Source organism: Quercus lobata, chromosome 8 (genome assembly GCF_001633185.2).
Source record: "Quercus lobata isolate SW786 chromosome 8, ValleyOak3.0 Primary Assembly, whole genome shotgun sequence".
In the NCBI taxonomy this organism is placed as follows: domain Eukaryota; kingdom Viridiplantae; phylum Streptophyta; class Magnoliopsida; order Fagales; family Fagaceae; genus Quercus; species Quercus lobata.
Genome location: NC_044911.1, coordinates 46,012,800 through 46,037,406, shown reverse-complemented (window position 1 = coordinate 46,037,406; position 24,607 = coordinate 46,012,800). Strand labels below are relative to the sequence as shown.

General features: G+C 35.2%; 3 protein-coding genes and 1 non-coding gene across 4 annotated transcripts; 3 read left to right on the top strand and 1 right to left on the bottom strand.

The window, feature by feature from the left end:
- The first annotated feature begins 1,947 nt into the window (after positions 1-1,947).
- TRNAV-AAC lies at positions 1,948-2,021 on the top strand. The gene has a single exon. It is a non-coding gene; the product is annotated as a tRNA-Val (tRNA).
- A 162-nt stretch (positions 2,022-2,183) lies between these two features.
- On the top strand, positions 2,184-8,691 carry LOC115955796 (bifunctional fucokinase/fucose pyrophosphorylase). The gene is made up of 7 exons (XM_031074138.1): positions 2,184-2,734; positions 3,131-3,416; positions 3,819-4,183; positions 4,992-5,118; positions 5,236-6,249; positions 6,643-7,376; positions 8,063-8,691. The coding sequence occupies exons 1-7, from the start codon at positions 2,375-2,377 to the stop codon at positions 8,456-8,458; spliced, it is 3,282 nt and encodes a 1,093-aa protein (XP_030929998.1). The 5' UTR covers positions 2,184-2,374; the 3' UTR covers positions 8,459-8,691.
- Positions 8,692-9,889: 1,198 nt separating this feature from the next.
- On the top strand, positions 9,890-14,017 carry LOC115958205. The gene is made up of 2 exons (XM_031076603.1): positions 9,890-10,221; positions 13,075-14,017. Exons 1-2 carry the CDS (start codon positions 10,128-10,130, stop codon positions 13,767-13,769), a joined length of 789 nt encoding a protein of 262 aa, XP_030932463.1. The 5' UTR covers positions 9,890-10,127; the 3' UTR covers positions 13,770-14,017.
- Positions 14,018-16,999: 2,982 nt separating this feature from the next.
- LOC115956960 (aluminum-activated malate transporter 10-like) lies at positions 17,000-19,069 on the bottom strand. Its single transcript, XM_031075219.1, has 6 exons — positions 18,727-19,069; positions 18,461-18,601; positions 18,038-18,310; positions 17,812-17,930; positions 17,575-17,718; positions 17,000-17,485 (listed from the first exon to the last, which is right to left on the bottom strand). The coding sequence occupies exons 1-6, from the start codon at positions 19,067-19,069 to the stop codon at positions 17,000-17,002; spliced, it is 1,506 nt and encodes a 501-aa protein (XP_030931079.1).
- Between the last annotated feature and the right edge of the window lie 5,538 nt (positions 19,070-24,607).

Below are 24,607 nucleotides of genomic sequence, written 5' to 3'. Positions count from 1 at the left end.
TTGCTTTATCCATTTATAAATTAGATTCTCAAAATAAAAAATTATATATATAAAATAAAAACACAGGTTTTTTTTTTTTGCTTCAAAATAAACATGTAATATTTGTTCATTTTTTGAAGTTAGTCTTATGACATTCCTGGTTGTATAAATAGTTCTAAATACGTAATATAATAAGAAAACATGTAAACCTCAAATTGGAATGAATGAAAAATTATGACACTATAAAAAATATAAAAAAGTATCATCGCACGCGAAGTGAGTGTGATAAGGTAGGGCTAAGCATAGACCCGACCAACCTGACTGACCCGACTCAGCCCGAAGGGTCTTGGACGGGTTGAATGGATGCTTGGGTCGGGCTCGAGTCCAATATTTGGGTCTGCCTTGGGTTCGGGTTGGTTTCGGGTCCAACTCAACCCAACTGATCTTTAAAAAAAAAAAAAAAACACAACAACAACAACAACTAATGTATCAGACAAGCGAAACTATGGTTAAGAATAAATTGAATTTGACTAAGCTTATAAGAGGAAAAGTGCATATAACTTCACTTTTCTATATAGAAGTGCTTCACAACTGTGGATCTTTGTGTGTGTTTGTGAGAGGGTTGGAGTTTGGGGAGGATCTCATCTGCTCCCTCTTTCACCTGTGAATTTGTGCTTTTTTTTTTTTTTTTGATATCATAATTTTCTAATGACAATACTTTCCATCCAAATGAAGGTTAAAATGATAATACAATAATTGGAATTTACAAAAAAGGAATAACTCTAACAATAATATTTTCCATAGTGAAAGTCAATTTTTTTTGTTTAAAAAAGATTTTATTTAGGTCCTAATTATATCAAGGATTTTGTTTCTTATTGGAAAGTATATTTCCAAACTAAGCCTATTGCTGATGTAAACAAAAATGGTAAATTTTATTTCTCATTCAATGAGGAGTGGGTCAAGATGTACACAAGGAAAAAAATTGTAAAAGCTTGCTGCCTAATCAAGAAATCACGACCATTAAGCCTATATGACAATAAATAAATTATTGAATTTAATTTTTCACATTAATGTAGATCACTAAATTAGTAAAATAATTTCAATAAAATATTGCCTAAACTTTTTTTTTTGGTGGAGAATACTAAGTATTTTAACACACACACACACAAGGGGAGAGGGGAGAAGGTTTTAAAGAAATTAATAGTGGTGTATATCCAAAAGGGCTTAACTCTTGAATACACAACACAAACTTTAAACCTCTATAACTCATACTCATTTTCCAATGTGGGATTAACCCACTATTTTTTCTTTTGAGAATACTAAATATTTTAACACACACACACACACAAGAGGAAAAGGAAGAAGATTTTAAAGAAACTAATAGTAGTGTATATCCAAAAGGGCCTAACTCCTGGATACACAACACATGCTTTAAACCTCTATAACTCACACTCATTTTAAAACACAAACATGCATTAACTTGATAAAGAAAAAGGAATTAACATTTATTATCATAAAAAGTGGAGATCCTTCAAACAGGGAAGTTTAAAAATAAAAATATAACCATGACAACTTTTAAATGGCAAATTTGAGTAATAGGGTTAGTAATTTTTTCCCCATTAATAGCTCATTAAAGTGGTGGCTATTTCAATGTTTCTTTAGGCCTTTCACAGTTTCACCTTCAAAAAATTTGAAAAAAAAAAAAAAAAAAAAAAAGAAGAAAGAAAGAAAGAAAGAAAGACGGACTCGCGACCCAATACTCGACCACCCGACCCGAGACCCGTACTTTTCGGGTTGGGTCAAGTTTCTCCCTAATAAATCCGATTGTTATTGGGTCGGGTTGCGGGTGGCAGTAAAACAGACCCGACCCAACCCGATATCAGTCCTTTGAGGCCAGTCAAAATTTAATCACAGGAGAAAAAAAAAAGTCTTCAGATAAAATATTAAAACTGAAGTAACACACACAACGGTGTCGTGGTGTAGTTGGTTATCACGTCAGTCTAACACACTGAAGGTCTCCGGTTCGAACCCGGGCGACGCCATGAATTATTAATAATTATATTTAAAATGGTTTTTTTTTTTTTGTTGCGAAGTGGACTAATCTGTAAAGAAGGAAAACGTGTCGTATACGAGGTGGGAGGGAGGAATTTGTTATTACCCAAGTAAGGTTCGTTTTGTTGTCATTTTGGATGGTTTTATACTGTCTTTGTCTTCTTTTGTTGAGCCTTTTGGAGATTGTCCGTAAAACTAAAATCAAATACTATCATTTCTCCACTTTTCTCACTCCTCATCACTCGTCACTCATTGCTTGCTCTCTTCTTTTGCTTGACTTTCAGTTCTCTCACTGCTACTCATTGGTGCGCGCAACAATTCACAGCAAATCAGATTTGCAAAAATGGAAGCAGACTGCAATGGAGAAAATGGAATAAAAATGAGGATTAGGAGGAGGAGGAGGAGGAGCAAACAGAAAGAGAGGGACGAGCTAGGTGAGTTACTGAAGAAATCATGGTACCATCTCCGGCTTTCTGTGAGACACCCCAGTCGGGTTCCCACCTGGGACGCCATCGTGCTCACCGCCGCTAGCCCCGAGCAAGCCCGGCTCTACGACTGGCAGCTCAACCGCGCCAAGCGCATGGGCCGTATCTCCCCTTCCACTCTCACCCTCTCCGTCCCTGACCCCGATGCCCACCGGATCGGCTCCGGCGCCGCCACTCTCAACGCCATTCACGCCCTCGCTGCCCATTACAACGACGAGGTCCGTCTCTACACTTTTTGTTGTGTCATTACTTACTTTTGAGATCCATTTCATTTTCATGATTGGCAAAATTTTAGTTACCGCATTAGGCGTCTATCAGGTTTATATAATCAATTACAAGGAACCCAATTGTGTTAGTATGGCTACCGCTTAAATTATCCATTCTCCATGATGACAGGATTATGTTTTGCAATTCACTTTGTCTTGGGAATTAATCTGTTGAGAATCCATAGCCTAATTCCAAAATCTTGGGACTAAGGCTTGGTTGTTATTGTTGTTGATCATGCTGCCGCGTTACTTAAAAAGAGTTCAAAAGTTTCTTTTGGTTATGTATCTCTGTTGTCATTTGGTAAATCATTTCACTTACTGGCTTTGATAAGATGCTTATGTCTACAGGTGGCAACCACAGAAAATAATAACAGCTCTGGATATTCAATGCAACATCAGAATTCCAACAACGATGTCCCTCTCACGCCAATGGTTAGCTTCATGGCCAAAAAGCATATACTATTGCTTCATGCTGGAGGTGATTCTAAAAGAGTCCCTTGGGCAAATCCTATGGGAAAAGTTTTCCTGCCACTTCCATATTTGGCAGCAGATGACCCTGATGGGCCAGTTCCACTGCTCTTTGACCATATTCTTGCCATTGCTTCTTGTGCAAGACAAGCATTTAAAAATGAAGGTTGTTTGTCCTGTCTTTTACATTTGAGTGAAAATTTCGCTACCTCGTGACCACAAAATCTATTACTTAAAGTTGGCTCTCCTTTTCCTTAAAAAAAAAATGTTGGGTCTTCTATGCGTAAAAATCTTAACAATGTATTCTGTGTATTTGTATGTATATTGTCAATACAATTGATATATGTATCTTGACGTGAATAGTACTGCGAACCACTCTCATATTATTGATGAACTTATACTGTCGATTATTATTTACAGTATCTTTATCTTTGCCTAATTGATTGAACACTTGTTACTTATCGAAAAAGAACATTGTGTACATGCTCAGAGTGTTTTTTGCTGTCACAAATATCATCACTTGCTGTATCGTGGGTGTTGACCAATGGGAAAATTTTCACCTTTGCAGGTGGTCTATTTATTATGACCGGAGATGTTCTTCCTTGTTTCGATGCCTCCACCATGGTACTTCCAGAGGACGCATCCTGCATCATCACTGTTCCGATCACACTAGATATTGCTTCTAACCATGGTGTTATTGTGGCATCTCAAAGCGGGATTACAACTAAGAATTTTTCAGTCAGTCTAGTTGATAATCTTTTACAGAAACCCAGTGTAGATGAGCTTGTTGAGAATAAGGCTATTCTAGATGATGGCAGAACACTACTTGACACAGGAATTATAGCAGTTAGAGGTCAAGCCTGGGTGGAGCTGGTTAAGCTTTCATGTTCCTGCCAACCAATGATTTTGGAGCTTCTGAAGAGCAGAAAAGAGGCAAGCACTGATATTCAGTCATAAAAATGATTTATAATTTTTAATAGTTTTACAGTTTTAATCATAATTTTTTATTTTTTATTTTTATAGTTTTACCAGGAAAAAGAAAAAGAAAACTTTCACTATGTGTATCTTCTTTTCTTTAATAGAATAGAAAAAAGGAACTCTTGATTTAAATTTGTTTGTGATATATCTTTGTGTAAAATAATTTTTGAGTGCTTGCAGGAGGTGTGCCCAGTCTGGTATGGAATCTAGTAATGACGAGTAAAAATTTATGAATAGAAAGTAAACCAGATACCTTGATTCATTCTTGTATTACTGACTATTAAACACAATTTGTCCAGTTTCACTGGAACGAAGAAAATGGTTTATTATTATTGATAAGTATATTGGTTTATAATTTTTCATAATAATAAACCAATTTGTTTTCATTTTATAGGCAAGGTCCTCTTCGATCTCCCTTGCTTTGGATAATCATTCTAGCATTATATACATCTTATTTTTTAGTCATCTCTTGGCCTTTAATTGTCATCATTTCCTTATTCTTAATTATATTTTTATAAAAACTGTATTCTATTTTCTTACTCTTGTTACCTCTCAAACCACATGATTCAATCATGTTTTCAGCTTGTAGGAGTAACTTCTAACTTCCTCTTGTATTATCCTTTACTTTTTTTTTTTTTTTTTTTTTTTGAGAATCGTATTATCCTTTACTTGTGTCTGTAATGGATACGTGTTGAATATGCTTCTAATTTAGCTCAGCATTGATGTATTTTACTCTAATAGAAATTCCTTGTATTTTCTACAGATGAGTTTATATGAAGATCTGGTAGCAGCTTGGGTACCTGCAAAACATGAGTGGTTGCAAAAGCGCCCCTTGGGCGAAGAACTGGTCAGCAGATTGGGAAAACAGAAGATGTTCAGCTACTGTTCTTGTATGTTAAACATTGCTGCAAGTATTTGAATCTTATTATTGTTTTCGCTATTGTTACTATTTAATGTTGATACGATTGCTATATTGTTTTTGTCCTTCGAATATTTTTTCACCACAGATGATTTGTCGTTCCTACATTTTGGAACTTCAAGTGAAGTTTTGGATCACTTAAGTGGGGTTGGTTCAGGACTTGTTGGCCGAAGACACTTGTGTTCCATCCCAGCAACAACTGTATCCGACATTGCAGCATCTGCTGTTGTTCTGTCAAGCAAAATTGCACCTGGGGTGTCAGTTGGTGAAGATTCTCTTATATATGATTCATCCATTTCTAATGGAATACAAATTGGTTCCCAATCTATAGTTGTTGGTATCAATGTTCTAGGAGACAAAGGTGGTTTAGTAGAAGATTCATTTAGGTTCATGCTTCCTGATCGCCATTGTCTTTGGGAGGTTCCTCTAGTAGGATGCACTGACAGAGTTATTGTGTATTGTGGCCTCCATGATAACCCAAAAAATTCACTTTCTAGAAATGGGACTTTTTGTGGAACGCCCTGGACAAAGGTTTTGCTTGATCTAGGCATTCAGGAATCTGATCTGTGGAGCTCAACAGTTTTTCAGGACAGATGCTTATGGAATGCAAAAATATTCCCCGTTCTTCCTTACTTTGAGATGCTTACTATGGCAACATGGTTGATGGGCTTGAGTGACCAGAAAACCAACTACTTGCTTCCCTTGTGGAAAAGTGCAAGCCGTTTCAGTTTGGAGGAATTGCATAGATCAATCGATTTCACAAGAATGTGTATAGGCTCTAGTAACCATCAAGCAGATCTTGCAGCTGGAATTGCTAAAGCGTGCATTCATTATGGCATGCTTGGACGCAATCTCTCTCAATTGTGTGAAGAAATTCTTCAAATGGAAGTTTCAGGTGTTGAAATATGTAAGGACTTCCTGGATCTGTGCCCCAAACTTCAGGAGCAGAATTCTAAGATTCTTCCGAGGAGTCGGGCATACCAGGTGCAAGTTGATCTGCTTCGAGCATGCAGTGATGAAGCAACAGCAAGTGAGTTGGAGCACAAAGTCTGGGCTGCAGTTGCTGATGAAACGGCTTCAGCTATAAGATATGGCTTTAAAGGTAGCTTTTTTTGAATGGCTGCAGCTGCATAGAGTAGCCTTTCGTGTATATATATATATATATATATCATTCTTACTTATCAAAAAAATAAAAAAAAAGTAGCTTTTAATATTCATGTTTTGAATAATGTCAAAAATTGTATCAAATTCAATTATTGGGAAAGAAAGACTAATACAAAAAGTGAGCGACATTAATACATTCCTAAATTATAACTTGAAAGTTCTGAAGAAACTTGTCTTTACTTCTATTGTCTTTCATTTCTAATTAATTGTTTCGGATCTATCAATATACATGGTAATTTATAATTTTACTATTCTGTTCAAGCTCTAATGTTTTCTCTTTGACTTTTATAAGGGCTAGTGATTTACACACCTTTTGTTCTGTGATCTGTAGAATATCTCTTGGAGTCCCCTACCAATGCGTCCACCCCAGCATTTCAGAAAAACAAGTTTGATAACTGCACAGGTCAATTTTTCCACCCTAGAACGGTCAAGGTCGAATTACCTGTTCGTGTAGATTTTGTGGGGGGTTGGAGTGATACTCCTCCATGGAGCTTAGAGCGTGCTGGTTGTGTTCTGAATATGGCAATAAGTCTGGAAGGTTCTCTTCCCATTGGCACCATCATACAGACGAAAGAAACAGCTGGAGTATTGATTAACGATGATGCTGGAAACCAGCTACATGTTGAAGATCTTACCTCTATTGCAAGTCCATTTGACAGCAATGATCCATTTCGGCTTGTCAAATCTGCATTGCTTGTGACTGGCATAATTCATGATAACATTCTTGTGTCCATGGGTTTGCATATCAGGACATGGGCCAATGTCCCTCGTGGTAGTGGCTTGGGGACTTCTAGCATCTTGGCTGCTGCTGTTGTGAAAGGGCTTCTCCAGATAACTAATGGAGATGAAAGTAATGAAAATGTTGCCAAACTTGTTTTAGTGTTAGAGCAGTTAATGGGATCAGGAGGTGGCTGGCAGGATCAAATTGGAGGTCTGTATCCTGGAATAAAATATACTGCAAGTTTTCCTGGAATTCCATTGCGACTTCAAGTCATCCCCCTCCTTGCTTCTCCTCAATTGATTCTAGAGTTGCAGCAACGCTTGCTTGTCGTATTTACTGGTCAAGTACGTGTCTATCCACTCAGATCTCATTCCTATAGAATATGCCTTTCAAGTATATTTTGTTATAACTGTATATTTGAACTGTTGCTGTGCTTTTTTTTTTGCTGGTTAAGTGGTTAAGTACTGTGTATCAAGGTTGGCTTTCTTCACGCATTTGATTAAAAATTGTTGACATCCAACATTTTGAGTCATGAATCCACCAGCTGAGCTTAGCACTCTTGTCCTCCCTTTTTTCACATTTCTGTTAGATATTGGATAGGTCCTCGAATGGTCATCAGGCTAACAAGTGCAACCAGGATTGTGATAGGTGTTTCTTAAGTTGATATGCATGATTAGAGCCTAAATGAGCCGCATTGAAGCTTATTGCTTATTGCATTTCTGATTGCATTAATATCTCACCCTTCCCTTGAAGAATGAATCGTAACTGTGATTTATCTTTCTCCAGAGGCTTGTGTGGGAAATTAATAGATGTATTTCCTCATCTTCTTTTTATTTATATTATGTTTTTTTAATATAAATATCATCCACTTTGTTATTTTCTAATATTTTACTGCTGAATTGGTAATTAAAAATTAGGAACAAAAGCCTGACTCTTAGATTGCAGCTCTCTACAAAGAAAAATCCTTCTTTGTATTGGGTCCATATTAAGATTTTTAATAACTGGATTATATACTGCAAACGCTGTGCAGGTTCGACTTGCAAACCAAGTTCTGCTAAAAGTGGTAACTAGATATCTTCAACGGGATAACCTTCTTATATCTAGCATCAAGCGTCTTGCTGAATTGGCAAAGATTGGGAGGGAAGCTTTAATGAACTGTGACATTGATGAGTTAGGGGAAATAATGTTGGAGGCTTGGAGGTTGCATCAGGAACTTGACCCTTTCTGCAGCAATGAGTTTGTTGACAGGCTCTTTTCATTTGCCGACCCTTACTGCAGTGGCTACAAGCTTGTGGGTGCTGGTGGCGGGGGTTTTGGATTGTTACTTGCCAAGGATGCTGACTGTGCCAAGGAATTGAGGCAATCATTAGAAGCGGATTCAAGTTTCGATGTGAAAATCTACGATTGGAACGTCTTTTTGGAATAGTAATTGTGAAGAGGTTATTAAAAGGTAGCTTATAATTTTATTATCATGATTTTTTTTTTAAAGATATGATGATTATTTATTCTTTACTGGAGATTAAGATTCTTGTTCAAATTGATGAGGTGTCATTATGTAAATTCTGTAAGATGAAAGACCAGAAATATATTACAAAATGAAGTACCAATGTACCATTACCACTTATCAATAAATTACAGCAGTATAGTTAATTGTCTCAATGTTATTTTGGTCAAACTTCTTCTTAGAATCCTTCTTCTTATATACCCATATGGATCTTGGCTTTTAATTCAAGGTGCAGACATTAAAGTTGTGAGTTAAAAGGCCAATACAAGTAGTCTGATGATGTACAAAAGTCGGAATTGAGGGATCACTCTTATTTTTGGGGTCATAAGGCTTTGGTGAAATTAAGATGGTGACTTCAATTTCCTCATATCAAATAAGTGTTTGACAAACTTGAACCATCAATATATAAAGCTGGTCCTTGATCCTTAAGTCTACAAAAAATTGAGTTCTTTCTTTTTTTATTTATTATTTATTTTAATGATGGGTTCAAACTTAAAAGGAAAAACCGAAACAAATCATTGACCTTGAAGTTCAAAACATAAATTCATGTTAGGTTCATGGGTAGGCTAGATAACTAATCATTATTATCTCATGCCACTTTTTTAACAATAAAGTAATAATAAGATTGCACTGTAACAAGAATTTTGTGTGAAGCTCTTTTTTGGAGGCTTGAACTTTAACCGTTACTTCCATTTCATAAGAATTTTGTACTACTAAAATGACCAATTCGCTAAAGGTGTGTGGTGGTAAAAATTGCACCATGACGGTAAGAGAAATTAATGTTAATAGTGGTTGATTTTATATTATCTTAAAGGCAAACATTTAAATGATTATTGATTATAGTCTCCCACTCAATGCCAATGGGGTCCAAGACTCCAAGGTCCAAGCCAACAACAGGTTCTATTGAGACATGTTTATATAGTGGCCCACAGTGTTCATCACTTACTTTTTTTTGATGGACTGTATTCATTACTTACTGTTGCATGGAATCTCATAAAATTGATTAAAGGAACCCAAAAGGCAAAAATGAAAAAAAGAAGCTTGAGATAAGGTACGGTATAACTTGGAAACTTAGCAAAGAATCCGAGGCGCATAAAATCCATTTCCCCCTTGAAACGGCGTCGCTTGCCGTGTAGGATTAAAGACCTTAAATAGTACTGTAAATGCAAAAGTTTGAATGACCCAACTCCAAAAGTCAATAGGAGAGGAAACGGTAAAGAAAGAAAGAAACCACGCAGAACCGTCGTTAAAAACTCCAAAAACACAAAAAAAAAAAAAAAAAAAAAAAAAAAAAAAGAAAAAAAAAAAAAAAAAAGGTACCGATACTAAATATTATATGACGAAATGTTACATATGTATATGTATAGCATTGGTAAAAGTTGTTGAGCTGATTCTTTGGTCACCCAATCATTTCTTGCCGCACCCCCATACAATTATTATTTAATTCTTAGTACATTTGCTGTGCCATTTATTTTAGCAAATGTATGTGTTCAAGGTATACGGTGGATTTATTAGTATCATTTATAGTGTTTAGAGATAGATTAGGGAGGAGAGCAGAGCATAGCAGAGGCAGAGAGAGTGAGATAGAGAGATGGGTCTGCTTAGCAACAGAGTGGAGAGGAGTGAGATCAAGCCTGGAGACCACATCTACACCTACAGAGCTGTCTTCACCTACTCACACCATGGTCTCTTTCTCTCTATCTCTCTTTTTTAAGTACTAATGTAAATTGCCAAAATGCTTGCTAAATTTTGAGATGTGGGTTCCTTTTCTAATTCTACATTCTGGGTTTGTTTATTTATTTTTTCTGTTTAAATTTCTTTTTGGGTTCTCACTGTTTTGTTTCTCTTAATTTTACTTTCTGGGTTTTCTTTCTTTTTTATTTTTCCTCCCACAATTGTGAAATGTGGGTTCATCGTGCAATTTTGTTTTGTTTTTTTAATTGCCTTTTGCTTGTTTTGACTGTCAAAAAACGTTCTTTATTTTCAATTTTTTTTTTAAATAGTAGTAATTGTTTGTTCAGTTTTGTTCAGGATTATCTTTCACCGAAATGTTTGATGGGTCCCATCAAATTTGGTGATACTCTGTGTGTTAATGTATTTCTGCCGATTATCATGATTTCCAAAACTTTGACCATAGTTTTTGTGTGTTTTTTCGATTTTGGATGTGGATGTGTATTTACTTTGCTTGCAAGTATATGCTTTTGCTTTTCTGGACTGCTTGATTATTGCTTCTATTGACTTTTCAAGGAAGGCCAATAGTTCGTTTAGCATAACAATTTTTCAGATTCTTTTGATGCTGCAACATTATATCGTAGGGTGGAATTCTTCAATTGACATTTGCATTGACGTGTCATGCCATATTCTGTGTAGGAGTACCAGGTTAATTCATAGGTACTTTCTCTTCTATGTATTGGTAATTCTCCTTTGTGAGAATGTAGGAAAAGTAAAGAAATTAATATTAAAATTATATAGAAATTTTTTGGGACTTGAGGAAACAACTCTGTAATCAACTTAGCCTCATACGGCTAATGTGCTTATTTCAGCTAAAGATCTTTTTTCTTTTTTTTTTTTTTGGGGGGGGGGGGGGTGTTTAAAAAAGGAGTTTAATAAGATTAGATTATCCACTGTGTTCAGATTTCTAGTTATCTAATCTGAATTTATGCAAGATATATTACCAAGATAGCACTACTGTAAGTTCTACTTCTATCAAAACAAGAGGTTGGTCATGCAGGGGATTTAGATTTGCAGGTCCAACAACAGTAGCTTACATCTACCATGAAGATATTCAGATGGAGGCTTGTAGTGGTTTCAAAGGGATAGAGTGCATTGGAGAGCAATCGCTAGAGTGGATAGGTTTAATAAGGGTGTTTTACAATGCAAAAGCATGCCTTACTGTTTATATTTGTGGATTCCATTTATGTTAGAGTTCTGTTTGTGCTCTCTAAGTAACAGCGCATCATATGTACAGTGGATTGCTAATGAGAAATATTGATATGCCTCTTCTCTCCCCTCCAGTGGGTTGTTGGTCAAGGCATTCTTTATGAAGTTTTCTTGTAAAAAATGCTGAGACTTAATGAACACGTCTAAGGAAACAGAATTTCTAGATGTCAAGGGCTGTGAGACTTATGAACACGTCTAAGGAAATTTGTCATGTTGGAAAGGCAAGATTAGGAAAATTTGTAAAATGATGGGCCAGTGGACCTTAACAGAAATCTCTACCAACCATTCAAATGTTATTTTGAAACTTAACTGTTATATAATTTCATAGCCACACATGGAGTTTGAAGTATCCCATTTCCTGACATCATGTCTTTGTCAAAATAACTTCATAAAAAGTTGAGTTCTAATTTTATTTTTGTTCATTTCTTTGATTTTATTATTATTATTTTTTGTTGATAATTCGATAATTACAAGTTTACAACAATGGGTAAGGGGGCATTTGAACTTGAGTTGTCCTCATAAAGGTTAGCTCATAATGCCACTAAGTTACAAAGCTCTTGGCATGTTTTCTCAAAATGCTAAGGAGCTGAAAACAACAGTCTAACTTGGACATTCTGTCCCAAAAATGTAGTCATAGGGTTGTTATGTTTCCCTCTCCTTTAGTTTTTGTCTATAAAATTAACAACTTGATCCTGATGAAATTTGTATGCATTTGGATCAAAAGAGTGGGCTTTCCTGGTAAAGTAGATATCAGAGAATTTAATCTGAACACATGAAGGTGATTTCTGCTACATGCCATTCATTTACAAAAATTGTGCAGAGATATGTCAGAATGATGTAAGATATTTCTGTGAAAGAAACCATGTCATATCATATCCCTTTTAGAATGCTTGGTTTATAGAACTTAAAGAAGTTAATAGGGTGGTTTATCTGGACGTTGAGGTAATCATAAATCATCTTTATCTTTATCTTCATTAACTCTTGGATTCTTTTACCAACTATTGATGCCTTCTACTTGAATCTTTTAATTCTGTTTGCCTCATAATGCATAATGCATAGTGTATTGCTAGTTTAGATTACCTCCACATAATTAATAGTGAAATGCTAGTTCAGATCAGACAAGCCACCCCTTTATGGTTCGTGCTTCATTATTTGTGCTTGTACTGGACCCAATGGTATGCATTTAGAGTTGAACCATTGGGCTATATGTTGGTTGAAATATTGATCAGCTTTGCATGGCTAAAGGCTTTAATATCTTGGTTACCTGTCTACAGCATTCTAGTAGATTTACAAGCGTAAATTGTGTTTGATATATATCATCCTTCAAATTTTCTTTATGTTAGTCTCAATGTATATTTCCCCTAATATAGCATCAAACCTAACCACATATTTTCTGTGCTCCTCCTTCATGTCTCATTATTGCATGACAACATAGTAACAGCAATTCTTTAAAGTGGTCATGTTTTATTCTTTAATGAATACAATTGTACCTCAAGAAGCTTACAAACAGCTGACAAGAATGTCAATGGATTTTCACTTCACTCCTTTTGTGGTAGATCAAGCCTGATCATGTGCTGTATCAACTTCATGCCATGCAGGTATCTTTGTTGGGGGAAGCAAGGTGGTCCACTTTAGACCCGAGAGAAATCTGAATTCAGGCACTGGGACATCTTCTAATTCTGACTTATATGATTCAAGATTCAGTCTCCCATCATCCTGTTCTACCTTTCCTGACTGTGGATTCACGCAACCCAATAGTGGTGTAGTTCTCTCTTGCCTGGATTGTTTCCTTGGAAAAGGATCTCTGTACTGTTTCGAATATGGGGTTACCCCATCAGTTTTCCTTTCTAGAGTGCGGGGTGGCACGTGCACCACAGCAACATCTGACCCACCAGAAGTAGTTATCCACCGAGCAATGTATCTTCTTCAAAATGGATTTGGAAATTATGACGTGTTTCAAAACAACTGTGAGGACTTTACATTGTATTGCAAAACTGGTCTTCTGATAGCAGACAAACAGGGGGTTGGAGGAAGTGGTCAAGCTTCATCTGTCATTGGTGCCCCATTAGCCGCTATTCTTTCTTCTCCTCTGAATTTGCTGATGCCAAATCCTGTTGGTGTGGCTACAGTAACAGCTGGGATGTACTGTATGAGCAGGTATGCAACTGATATGGGCGTTCGAACTGACGTGATCAAGGTGGCGGTGGAGGACTTGGCTGTGAACCTAGGTTGGCCAGGACCTGACAAGGAAGTAGCCGACAACGAGGCTTCTAAGCAACTGATTGCCATGTGATGTGTGTGAAGCTGAATTATAAATTATATATAGTTAGTGTTGATAAGCATTTGTTGACATTCATAAGTGAACTTCTGATGTGGGTATTGAATGTTAGCCCACCTCTGTTCACCCCCTTTCCCTCTAAATTTGTTAGTTATTGAATGCTGTTTGGTCTTGTGCTGTGCATGGAAATGGAATGATATAAGAACTATACTCTCATTGCGGATTAAATAAAAGTATTGGCGATGGGTGGGCTTCTATAGGTAGTTACGAACTCTTTTAATTTTAATTTTGCACATGTAATATCTGTCATGGGCAAAATTGCATAAAGGAACTACTTCTTGATTTCCAAGCATGGAAGGTGTCCAATATCATAATCATAGTTCCTTTCTGTTAAAAAGTATTGAGGGGCAAACGGAGGTAAAATGTTTTCCTATAGAAAATACTTACTCCGGAACCATCGACACCTTATTTATGAATTTGAGCTCAACTATGTTATCTATACTATTATTTAAGGGGCTATAAAATTGTAAATCGTGGACTTTAAAGTTGGGGTTGATTGTTCACATGTAATCGTACAAGTCCTTTGTATTTTAAAATGTCACTTTCTTCCAAAACACTTTTTCATTATGTTACCAAAACTTATTTTAAAATTCTAGTTTCAAAAAGCGCGTTTTGGCTCCTTAAAGTGGAACCAAACGCACACTAAGTTAGGACTCGGATCCAAGCCGTCTAAATCATGAACTCTAAGTCTTGGTTATCTCAAAATATTCCTAACCTAATCACTTACAACTTTTTAATTAGTAGGATAAATTCGTAAAATAAAACCTCAACTTAAAACCTCCTACTAAACCCACTTTCTCAACAGTTTACAATCTCTTATCTTTTATCCTTACTTTCTTTGTTTTTCTTTACGTTTCTTTCCTATTTTTTATTTCTTGCCGTTTTCAGAAAAATTTCATATTTGTCAGATTGGTTTATATAGTTTTGTGTCCACATTTTCCCTGGTTTTTCTTAGTTTCCTATTTGGTGGAGTTTCATTTGGACAAACCATAGATGTACAAACAGTAGCGTCTTTGTTTCGTCGAGCTTGCATTGGGTGTCATGATGCAGGCGGAAATATAATCTAGCCGGTGATAATCATTAATCACTTTACTCATGCAATCCAGATGATTATTATTCTAAATTTGTTACTTCTTTAATCCATTGCTTTTCATCTTCCTAGGGAGATACACCTTTAACCTTTTACAAAAGATCTTCAAAGGTAATCTTATCAGAAATCCATTACATGCCTCATGATATATGCAATTTAAATTGAGCATGAAGACAGAAAAAATACGGAAGTATATCAAAGATAAATTAAAATACTACTTTTGGTACGGCTCGCTGAATTTTGGGTCGTTGGTGCATGCCTTGGTGGCACTTGCTGAAATCGTTTTTTTTTTTTTTTTTTTCTCAGTTCAAAGCAAAATGGTTTTAGTATTTGTTGGTGGCATTTGCTGAATTCGTTTTTTCTTTTTTAAATTTCTTTTCCAGTTCAAAGCAACATGGTTTTGGTATTTGTTGGTGGCATTTGCTGATACACTACAAAATCTGCTCCTTTCCACTTGTGTTTGTAAACGTGAGGGCATATGTGTTGGTTTTTATCTTTTCTTTATCTTTATTTTATGCGTTTGATAATTTTGATTAAAAAATATTAAAAAAAGTAGATGAAGATGTGAAATTTGATATTTTTTTTTCTTTCCACTCTATGCTCTTTTTTTAGTAAAGATTAATAATTTACACTTATTATAATTTGAAATTACTACATTTTTCAAATTTTCAATCACATCAAATACTTAGAAGATCATAAAGTGTTATATGACTCAGTTTTAATCACCCAAAACTCAAAAAATACTCCACCAAAAACCAAGTTGTTTGGATATATTTTTGAGTTGAGTTTCCATAACTCAAAACTCAAAATTTTGAGTTGAATTACGGAAATTGAAAACAAAATTTGGATGCTTCCAAATTTTGAGTTAAGTGTTTCAATGACACTACTATAGACAACTCAGTCATTGTGAGGCCCGCTTTAGTGTATTGACAAATCAAACTAGTGTGTGACCATTGGGAGCTAACTCTTTATTTTTATTTATTTTTTTTTTTTCTCCTCAGGCAGCTTCTCTTCTTTAAGTGGGTCTCACCAGCCACCATATTTGAGTTTAAGACATGAGATATGCATCTAAGATATAAAAACAAACAAAGACTTTCTAGGGTGCATGAAAAAGTAGAGATCGATATATGAAATATGAGTTATGAGAATTGAGTTTGAGTAATGAGATTTAAGTTATGGGCATTAAGTAATATTGAGTGATGCTGAAACCAAACACCACTACTGGTATAACCCAACATTAGCAAAGCTGGTCTTAATTCTTACGTTGATTTTGAAAAAACTGGTCCATTAATCTAGTAGAATGATTCAACTTGCGAAAGATCATCGATACAACTTACACGGCAGTCCAATATCCAATATCAACTGTCGGCAGGTGTACATAACCGAATCAGTCAAAAAAATTCCCATGCGCTTGCAATCTTATCTGCGCTTGTAGACTTCTTTGACTTTGTTGTTGACAATCCGTACTGAAAATCTAGGTTCACCTGCCAATGTACTTGTGCAACATGTACTGCACCAACTACAAAAAGTGGCAGGGATTTGTAATATTAATCTATTTAGGGAAATGGGAAATTTGTGGTGATTACTGTACCTTACACAACAGAAAAAGTTGCATGATGTGGAACGCATAAACGACTGAGTTGGTTCCCAGCATAAAAATGAACGAACTTGGTGCACTACCCAGTGTAGTGCAATCACCAAAAGCAAGCAATGGACATTAAAGCTCCATAAAAAAGCAGCCCACTACTTGAGTAGTATGTCTATTTTCAAACTTTATGCATGATAGAATGATAAAGGTGTAGAGTTCTGTATAAATAAAGTTCTAGCCTCTAGTGATGTTCCAAGGCCAACGTATACAATCTTACTTTACACTGCAGAGTCAGATTGTCTGGCTTTTACCCAAAAAAAACAAAGATATCTTTTCTTTTTCTTACAATAAGTGGGGGAAAAACAAAGATATCCTTTTCCTTTGCGATTAAAAAAAAGAGAGGAAGATTTAACGGGTAATACTAATGAATTACGGGACTCTTTAACAGGGAAAAAAAAAAAAATTATATGCTTAGTTATATTTAGTATTCCGGTAAAACCTGGTGACTCAGACCTTTGGTAGGGTCTTCATGGTTTCATGATCTTGGATATCTGAGGTGCAATTGCTAGTGAGTTTCTTTTGTTTGGAATTTTCATCCATTGCAAGCTCGAATTCTGCCAGGCCTGCTAACTGGTCGACTGCATCGGCAATTCCTTCAGCTCTTGCAGCAATCTCAATCAGCAAATATACTAAACTGGCCAGTGGAAAAACCTCCATGAGAGATGGTATGGCAGTTTTAGTTATAGTTTCTTTGTTGGCATCATTGGGAGCTTGTAGTGTTGACACTGTGGGTCCAATGAAAGAATTGGGAAGAGAGTTCAAGGAATCTTGAACTTTTTGTACAGCTAAGTTCATCTCTCCAATTAATAAATCTATCTTGGATGATTTGGTGAGAGTTTTCATTGTAATGACCAATTCTTTCAGGACCTCTGAAGAATTGGTGCTCAATAGCATGCATACATTACTGAGATGTTTCTTTAGATAGTCTGGTGCCTGTGGCCAAGCAAAAATATTGGAATTAATATTACAAGAAATTTAAGTAAACAAAGTATGGTACATAAAACCAAAGTAAAGTGTTTTACCTGAATTTCTGAGTTTATGCAACTGTTGAGAGCCTCAATGCAATAAGCACACTCACGCATTGATGTGCCAATCTTGAGGTATTGTTTCCATGGATGTCGAAAGTTGAATCTGCCATGTGCAGGTTCCCATCTTGCAAGATTGGCCTGTACAATTGAATTAGAAAATTTATCAAACTGAGTACTCAATAGTTATCTTATTGCTAGCAAATTGACCCACTAGGATAGTTAGCAGCCTACCATGACTTCTTCAGTTGCCTTAGAATTAAGCACACATTTGTAGCCTTGCATTCTCTTACTAGGATCTTCCTCATTGTCAAGCTTAGTTTTATCATCTTTGAAGTATTCACCGACACATCCTGAATTTCAAGTTGACAGAGTGTTTTATGTATAATTTGGTTATGCTTGAATAAGGATAATTAATTACATATTGAGTTTTCAATCAATGATCTTTGTTCATGCATACCGTCCAGGGAGTCAGCAAGTTTTTCCAGGTTACGAACAATCAAATCGTGAAGCCCACTGCCAGCCCAAATGGGACAGAAGACCATGGTTATAAAAATGCATAAAGAGGTCCCAATGGCAATTGTTGACAATCTTTGGTATGCCATCTCAAACAATCTGTCCACTCGGTAGCCGGAAACTGTAACTAAGCTGAAGGTGAGGATGAAGATCATGGCACCATAGTCGAATCGAGTTTTCACAGATGGAATAAATCGAGAGAAAGTTGCTGCTGAAGCTGAAAATAAGACAAGTGATATATGTGTTAGTATTTTGGTCAGTAGCGAGTAAAGAACTAATCAAATAAGACAAGTAGTGATATGTTAGTAATTTGGGAAGTCGTATATGATAACTAATAAGTAGAGAAATTTTCAAAGAAAACACGCACCTAGAAGGAAAACTGAAATTCCAATAATTATGGGCTGAAAAGTTTCTCCTGACTTGTCTGCAATCCACTGAACTCCTAAAGCAAGAGATCCAGCAAGAAAAGTCCCTATTGTTCTATTAAAGCATTTACTGAGTGTAGCACCTGTGCCATAATGTTGTTTATGTAGAAGGCTTAGACTTTGCGATTATAGAAGACAACTAAGAAAATCATAGACATTGAAAGTACTTGATTACTAAACCATATTTATATATAAAAAAAATACTAACCTACTGTCGATTCAAAAACAACGACAACAGTCATAACTGCCCACATAGCATTCCCTCCAACACCATCATACAAAGGCCTCATATAGTAAAAAAATGATACAATCAAAAGGGACAACCCTACTTTGACACCATGGATGGCCTTTTTAGGTTCAGCAACTCCTAAATTCCAAGCCTTGTATAAGAACCTCCAAATTATCAAAATTGGTCCACAAAGCAGACCTTTTAACCACAACCATACTTTGTTCACTAGCTGATCAGATTCTGGGACTAACACGTTCGATGTCCCATCAGGTACATTGATCCTCCATTCCAGTTTCCCTGACACTTGCTTTGCATTTGCCATTTTGGACAAGACTTGGAAAAAGAGAATGATGGAAACTAGGAGGTTGGGAAAAAAATTTATGGTTCTAAACCCTGTGATGTTCCGCTAGAGTACTAGGGGGACTTCAATGTCATTCAATGGAAGAGCTAAGCTTTCTTGGCCTGTGTGTGTGTTTTTTTTTTTTTTTGGCTAGCTAGGCTGTTGTGGTCTACGTACTCACCAGTCAAGCATATATATATATACCGTAGTCTGTGATTAGGTAAATTGTTTAAAATAAATGTCCCTATATATTTATATTCCTCGTACAAATGTAGAGTAACTTATAAAATGTTTTGAGTTGGCAAGGGGGTTTAATACATTAGTGACTGTATAATCTGATCTGCTATTACTGCAGCACCAATGGCTTTAGAGGAGAATATATAGAAGATAGAACACATACTAAAAAAAATTAGATGATTTTCCCCATGTCCTATTGTGGTTTTTGATAATGAATTCAAAAATCAACCTTATGTTGGTGTGTTTTTGTCCTTTCAGACAAGTGGATCTTTTGTTTTGCACAGATACCCTCTTATTTAATGTCTATTGCAGTGTCCATGGGTTGGAGCAAATTGTAGAATAGAGAGGGGAAAAAAGGCATAACCTTTTTTGTGTGTGTGGCTAAAAAAGCATAAACTTGGTACAGTTATAGATACCGCAATACTTGCATTATATATGTGTGTGTAAAGTTAATTTGCTCATTACTAAGAGCATTCACAGCAGTGAAATTTTTAGCAATTTAGCTCCACCAAAAATTATTTTATCTATTTTACCTACACACATGCTGCAGTAGATCTATTTTAACTTTCAACATAATAAAATAATATAAATATCACAATAAAATATTATAACCACTACAATAAAATAATATATTCCACTACCAGAAAAATATTACATCACCAACCTCAACCACCTCTACCATCAACCACAGGCACAACCACCACCAACACCACCACCACCACCACCACTACTGGCAGTCCACAGCAAAAAAAAAAAAAAAAAAAAAACCCACAACGAGCACAAGCCCACTGCCACAAACATAAATACAAGCCCACTTGCCCACAACAGATCGGAAAACACAAACACAAACCCACATCGGTGCTGGGCATGAGATAGCAGAGAGAGGGTGGAGTTCGGAGGTTCGGCCTTTGAGGTGGAGAACGCAAAGAGTGGTCGGTGCCGGGCTAGACTTCGGTCGGCGCTGGGCTGGGCAGTGAGGAGTGGTTGGCGCTGCGCTGGGCTTCGGTCGCGCTGGGCTTTGGAGAAACGGACTAAGTAGAGAGGCCGGTCTGATTAAAATGGAGGACTGGAAGAGGAAGAAAGAGGAAGAAAGAAGAGAAGCCGGAGAGAGAGAAAGAAAAAGAAAAAGGAAAAAATATTTTTTTAATAGAAGAGGAGAGAGAAATTTAATAAAATAATATTTTTTCTTTTAGACGTTATGAATAGTGCACTGTAGCAATGGAGCTAAATTTTTAGATTTAGCTCCACTGCTGCAGCAAGGTTTTTGTATTTGTGGAGCTAAATTTTTGCATTATAGCATTATAGCTACACTGCTGCAAATGCTCTAAGATTGCTAATTATAAGGAAAGCTAGCTAGTATTCTCTTGCGAGAGTTGAGTGTGAGAAATATAAAACAGCGGAAGAAATTAACATAACTCATGCCATTTTTGTTCAAGTGATTTGTTGAGAAAACTTACTAAAAAATGAAAAATTATAGAGAAGAAGTTATTACAAATGAGGAATTAAGAAGGAATACCTCTAGTCTATCGCCGAGAACACTATTTTATTTATTTATTTATTTTTTTCTGGACTAGGGACCACTTCAATTTAATGTTAATTCTTTATTTATTCTACTTTCATCAAGGAGTACGTTTGTTCACCAAAAGACATCTTTAGTTTTACCAAACAAAATTTTTGTTCACAAAAAGACTCCTAATAGGACGAGTTTTTATCTATCACTCTTATTATCAAATAAATAAAATAAGTCCACATTTATAACAATTAAATGATTTGGATAAACTCTATGTAAGCTGCATTAACTCTCCTAATGGAGAAAATATATTGGAGCCTGTCCAAAATCAGTGCCAACACCATAGATTCTTAGCATGTGATTGGCTTGTTTTGCTTTGTGTAATCAGCATATTCCCATGCATTTTTCTTTTTCTTTTTTGGAAAAGTATTGTTTTACACTCTTTGACGTTTGATGTGAAATGTTTCATACAATATCCAAACGATAGAGAAACTTATAAATTGTTTTTGAGTTGGCAAGGGGGTTTGATACATTAGTGACTGTATAATCTGCTATATTACTGTAGCACCAATGGCTCTAGAGGAGAATAGAAGAGAGAACTATTGGGGTTTATACCCTAAAATCTAATTTATTGTCATATCATAAATAATTAAATTGTTTAATTATATGAGACTATTTATAGATGAATTAATGGTCCTTGAGATGCATTGTATGTGATTTAGTCACATAAGATATAATCACAATTTCCTTGTAAACTCAAAATGTAGTTCGTAGTCGGTGATGAAAATAGGCATTTCATCTGCGAAGACTATAACACATTAACTAAGATGGTTTGTCTTGATCATGGAAGTGGAGACTTTTAGTTGATGTGTTTTAAGTGTTAAGACATATTGAACTGGACCGCTGTGAGATTAATTATTCAATCAACAACTATTATCTGAATAATTAATCTCACGACTTCTAATTTCATAGACTCTCAATCCTGAGAGGATAGTGAACCCGATCATGAAATGCAGGTTACTTTGATATATTAGGAGTGAGATCTAATATTCACGGTCAAAACTTCAGTATGTTGGGTAACCACACTTAGTGTTGAGGAAACATATATTCTCAATATGAAATCTATAATCTCTTTTATAGAGACATGAAATATCCCCTTGAGATAAGTTTAATGGGAACTGATTATTCAGAGTGCCCACTTTAGTAAGTAGTTACTAAAGTTTATATTTATTGAAATCGGATTTCAATAAATATAAATAACTAAAAGATTAAATTGGTACATAAGGATAAAATAGTTGTTTACAAAGTGACAGTTCATTATGACTTTTTTTACTATAGATATTTCATAGAGGGGTCAAATGATATCATTAGAGTCTTGAGATATAATTTATTAATAAGGTCTAGAGTACAATTATATTTATATAGTGATATTAAATATAATTAATGGTAACTTTGAACTTATTAAGAGTTGACAGATAAGCTCAAGGCCCATTGGAATTAGAGTTTTATTTGTTCCTTTTGGTCCCATCTCAATCCACGAACTAAAGTCCAATTGGGTAGGCCCAAAAGGCTAATCCAATTAGATAATCAGTTTTTATTTAATAAGAGTTATTAAATAAAGTAATTATCAAGGTAGTTAGTAATGTACATATGATGAAGAGAAAATAAAACAGTTTTTCTCTACAATGAGAAGAAGAAAAACTTTTTTTGAGAATCAATGTACATAAAAGACTGATTGAGAGACCACTCATCTTGGACACCATGTGGAATTTGGATGTTGATTAGAGGTATTCTCAAGTCTTCGTTTTGAATTTCACTGTATCAAGGTACACTTTCTATTCTTTGTTCTAGAATTCAAGATTACATGTTATCTCTCATGAATGAAGTAGATCTATGTTTGTTGCTTCCATTGTGTATTTTGTATGAGATGCAAAACCAATTTTTCCGACAAAAACATGAACTAAAAAAATTAGATGATATTCCCCAGGGTCCTATTGTGTTTTCAGATAATGAACTCAAAAATCAACTGTATGTCGGTGTGTTTTTGTCCTTTTAGAGAAGTGGATCATTTGTTTTGCTCAGGTACCCACTTATTTAATGTCGCTTGCAGTGCCCATGGGTTGGAGTAAATTGTAGAATAGAGGGGGCAAAAAAGCATAACCATTTTTTTTGGGCTAAAAAAGCATAAACTTGGTACAGTTATAGATACCATTTGCTCATTACTAAAATTGCTAATAATAGGGAAAGGTAGCTAGGATTCTCCCTAGAGAGTAGAGTGTGAGAAATCTAAAATAACGGAAGAATTCAACGTACCTTATGTCATTTTTGTTCAAGTAATATGCAGAGAAAACTTACTATAAAATGAAAAATTACACATAAAAACTTATTAAAAATGAAGAATTATGAAGGAATTCTCTTACTCAATGACCTTCTCTTTAGAAACCCTTTGATAGTGAACACTGGCTTTTTTTTAAAGCTAGACTAGGGACCACTCAATTGAACGTTGGTTATATATTTATATTACTTCCATCAAGGAGTACGTCTATTCACCAAAAGACTTCTTTTTTACCAAACAAAGTGTACGTTCACAAAAAGACTCCTTATAGGGTCTTTATCTATTACTCTTGTTATCAAATAAATATGAATATAAAATAATTAAATGATTCGAATAAACTCTATATGAACCACATTAAGTCTCCTCATGTAGGAAATCATATTTTGAGGCCTCCAAAATCAGTGCTAATTCATCACGCCAACACCATAGAACTTCGCCTACAATTGGCTAGTTTTGCTTTGCATAATCAGCATTCCGATTCGTCTTCCCACTTTTCTTTTTTTTTGGGAAAATATTGTTTTACACTCTTTGATGTGAAGTGTTTTATACAATATCCAGACTTTTATATCAGATATCCACATTTTATACATGATATGAAAGAAAGTGAGACAGTCATATAGATAGCTAGAAGTTTATGCGTGCATGTATCATTTGAGTTCATTGCTCTCTCTCTCTCTCTCTCTCCACATATAAATTTGAGTTCTTGGATAACTATTTCCTTAAGAGAAGAAGTATTGATTGCCTCAAATCCAATAGTGTACTCTTTCTTTTAATTAATTTATTTATGAAAGTGTTCATTCTCTTTCACATCATATTCACATTTTACACATGATATAAAAGAATGTGAACATAATGTGAAAGCTTATGGATAGTGTTAAATGTGGGACAATTAATGCTTTTTTTTCTCCCTTAAAAGAAAAAGAAAAAGAAAAAACAAAAACAAAAACAAAACTTTTACCCAAGCACTCAAATTTCTTATCTTTTAACTCAAAAAAAGAAAAAGAAAAATCTAGATGTGTAGTGTTGGCTTGAGAGAAGGTGACCAATAAACTAAAATTATGCATGCACACGCAAACCTCTAGTCATCTATGTGACACTGTCTCAATCAAGTACTCGAGAATTCGACCTATTTGTTAGCTCAACTCTAACACACATTTTCACATTTTAAATCACATTACACACTTTTTCACACACTTTTTCACCTATACGTATATCAAAAACAACCAAATAACATTACTCAAACTCTCTTACCAAACAGGCCTATTTTTTCAAACATAGTGCTTTCAGTTATGATATAATCTTAAAAGTCTATGCACATTTACCTTTAAATTCTTGTTTAGAATAGATGTAGTTTAGGAAATGAAAAATCTTGCTCGTACAAAACATCATTCATTCAATTGTAGTACAAATGTTTGTTCTAGTTAAGTTGAAATTATAA

What these genes read in the sequence shown, in the direction of transcription:
- LOC115955796 (XM_031074138.1), top strand. Translation starts at nt 2,375, where the DNA reads ATGGAAGCAGACTGCAATGGAGAAAATGGAATAAAAATGAGGATTAGG. An exon ending in ACAAGCATTTAAAAATGAAG is followed by an intron (nt 3,417 to 3,818) that starts GTTGTTTGTCCT and finishes TCACCTTTGCAG; the next exon opens with GTGGTCTATTTATTATGACC. An exon ending in TTGTCGTATTTACTGGTCAA is followed by an intron (nt 7,377 to 8,062) that starts GTACGTGTCTAT and finishes AACGCTGTGCAG; the next exon opens with GTTCGACTTGCAAACCAAGT.
- LOC115958205 (XM_031076603.1), top strand. Translation starts at nt 10,128, where the DNA reads ATGGGTCTGCTTAGCAACAGAGTGGAGAGGAGTGAGATCAAGCCTGGA. An exon ending in CTTCACCTACTCACACCATG is followed by an intron (nt 10,222 to 13,074) that starts GTCTCTTTCTCT and finishes CATGCCATGCAG; the next exon opens with GTATCTTTGTTGGGGGAAGC.
- LOC115956960 (XM_031075219.1), bottom strand. Translation starts at nt 19,069, where the DNA reads ATGGCAAATGCAAAGCAAGTGTCAGGGAAACTGGAATGGAGGATCAAT. An exon ending in TGTTTTTGAATCGACAGTAG is followed by an intron (nt 18,602 to 18,726) that starts GTTAGTATTTTT and finishes ATTATGGCACAG; the next exon opens with GTGCTACACTCAGTAAATGC. An exon ending in ACTTGCTGACTCCCTGGACG is followed by an intron (nt 17,931 to 18,037) that starts GTATGCATGAAC and finishes CTTGAAATTCAG; the next exon opens with GATGTGTCGGTGAATACTTC.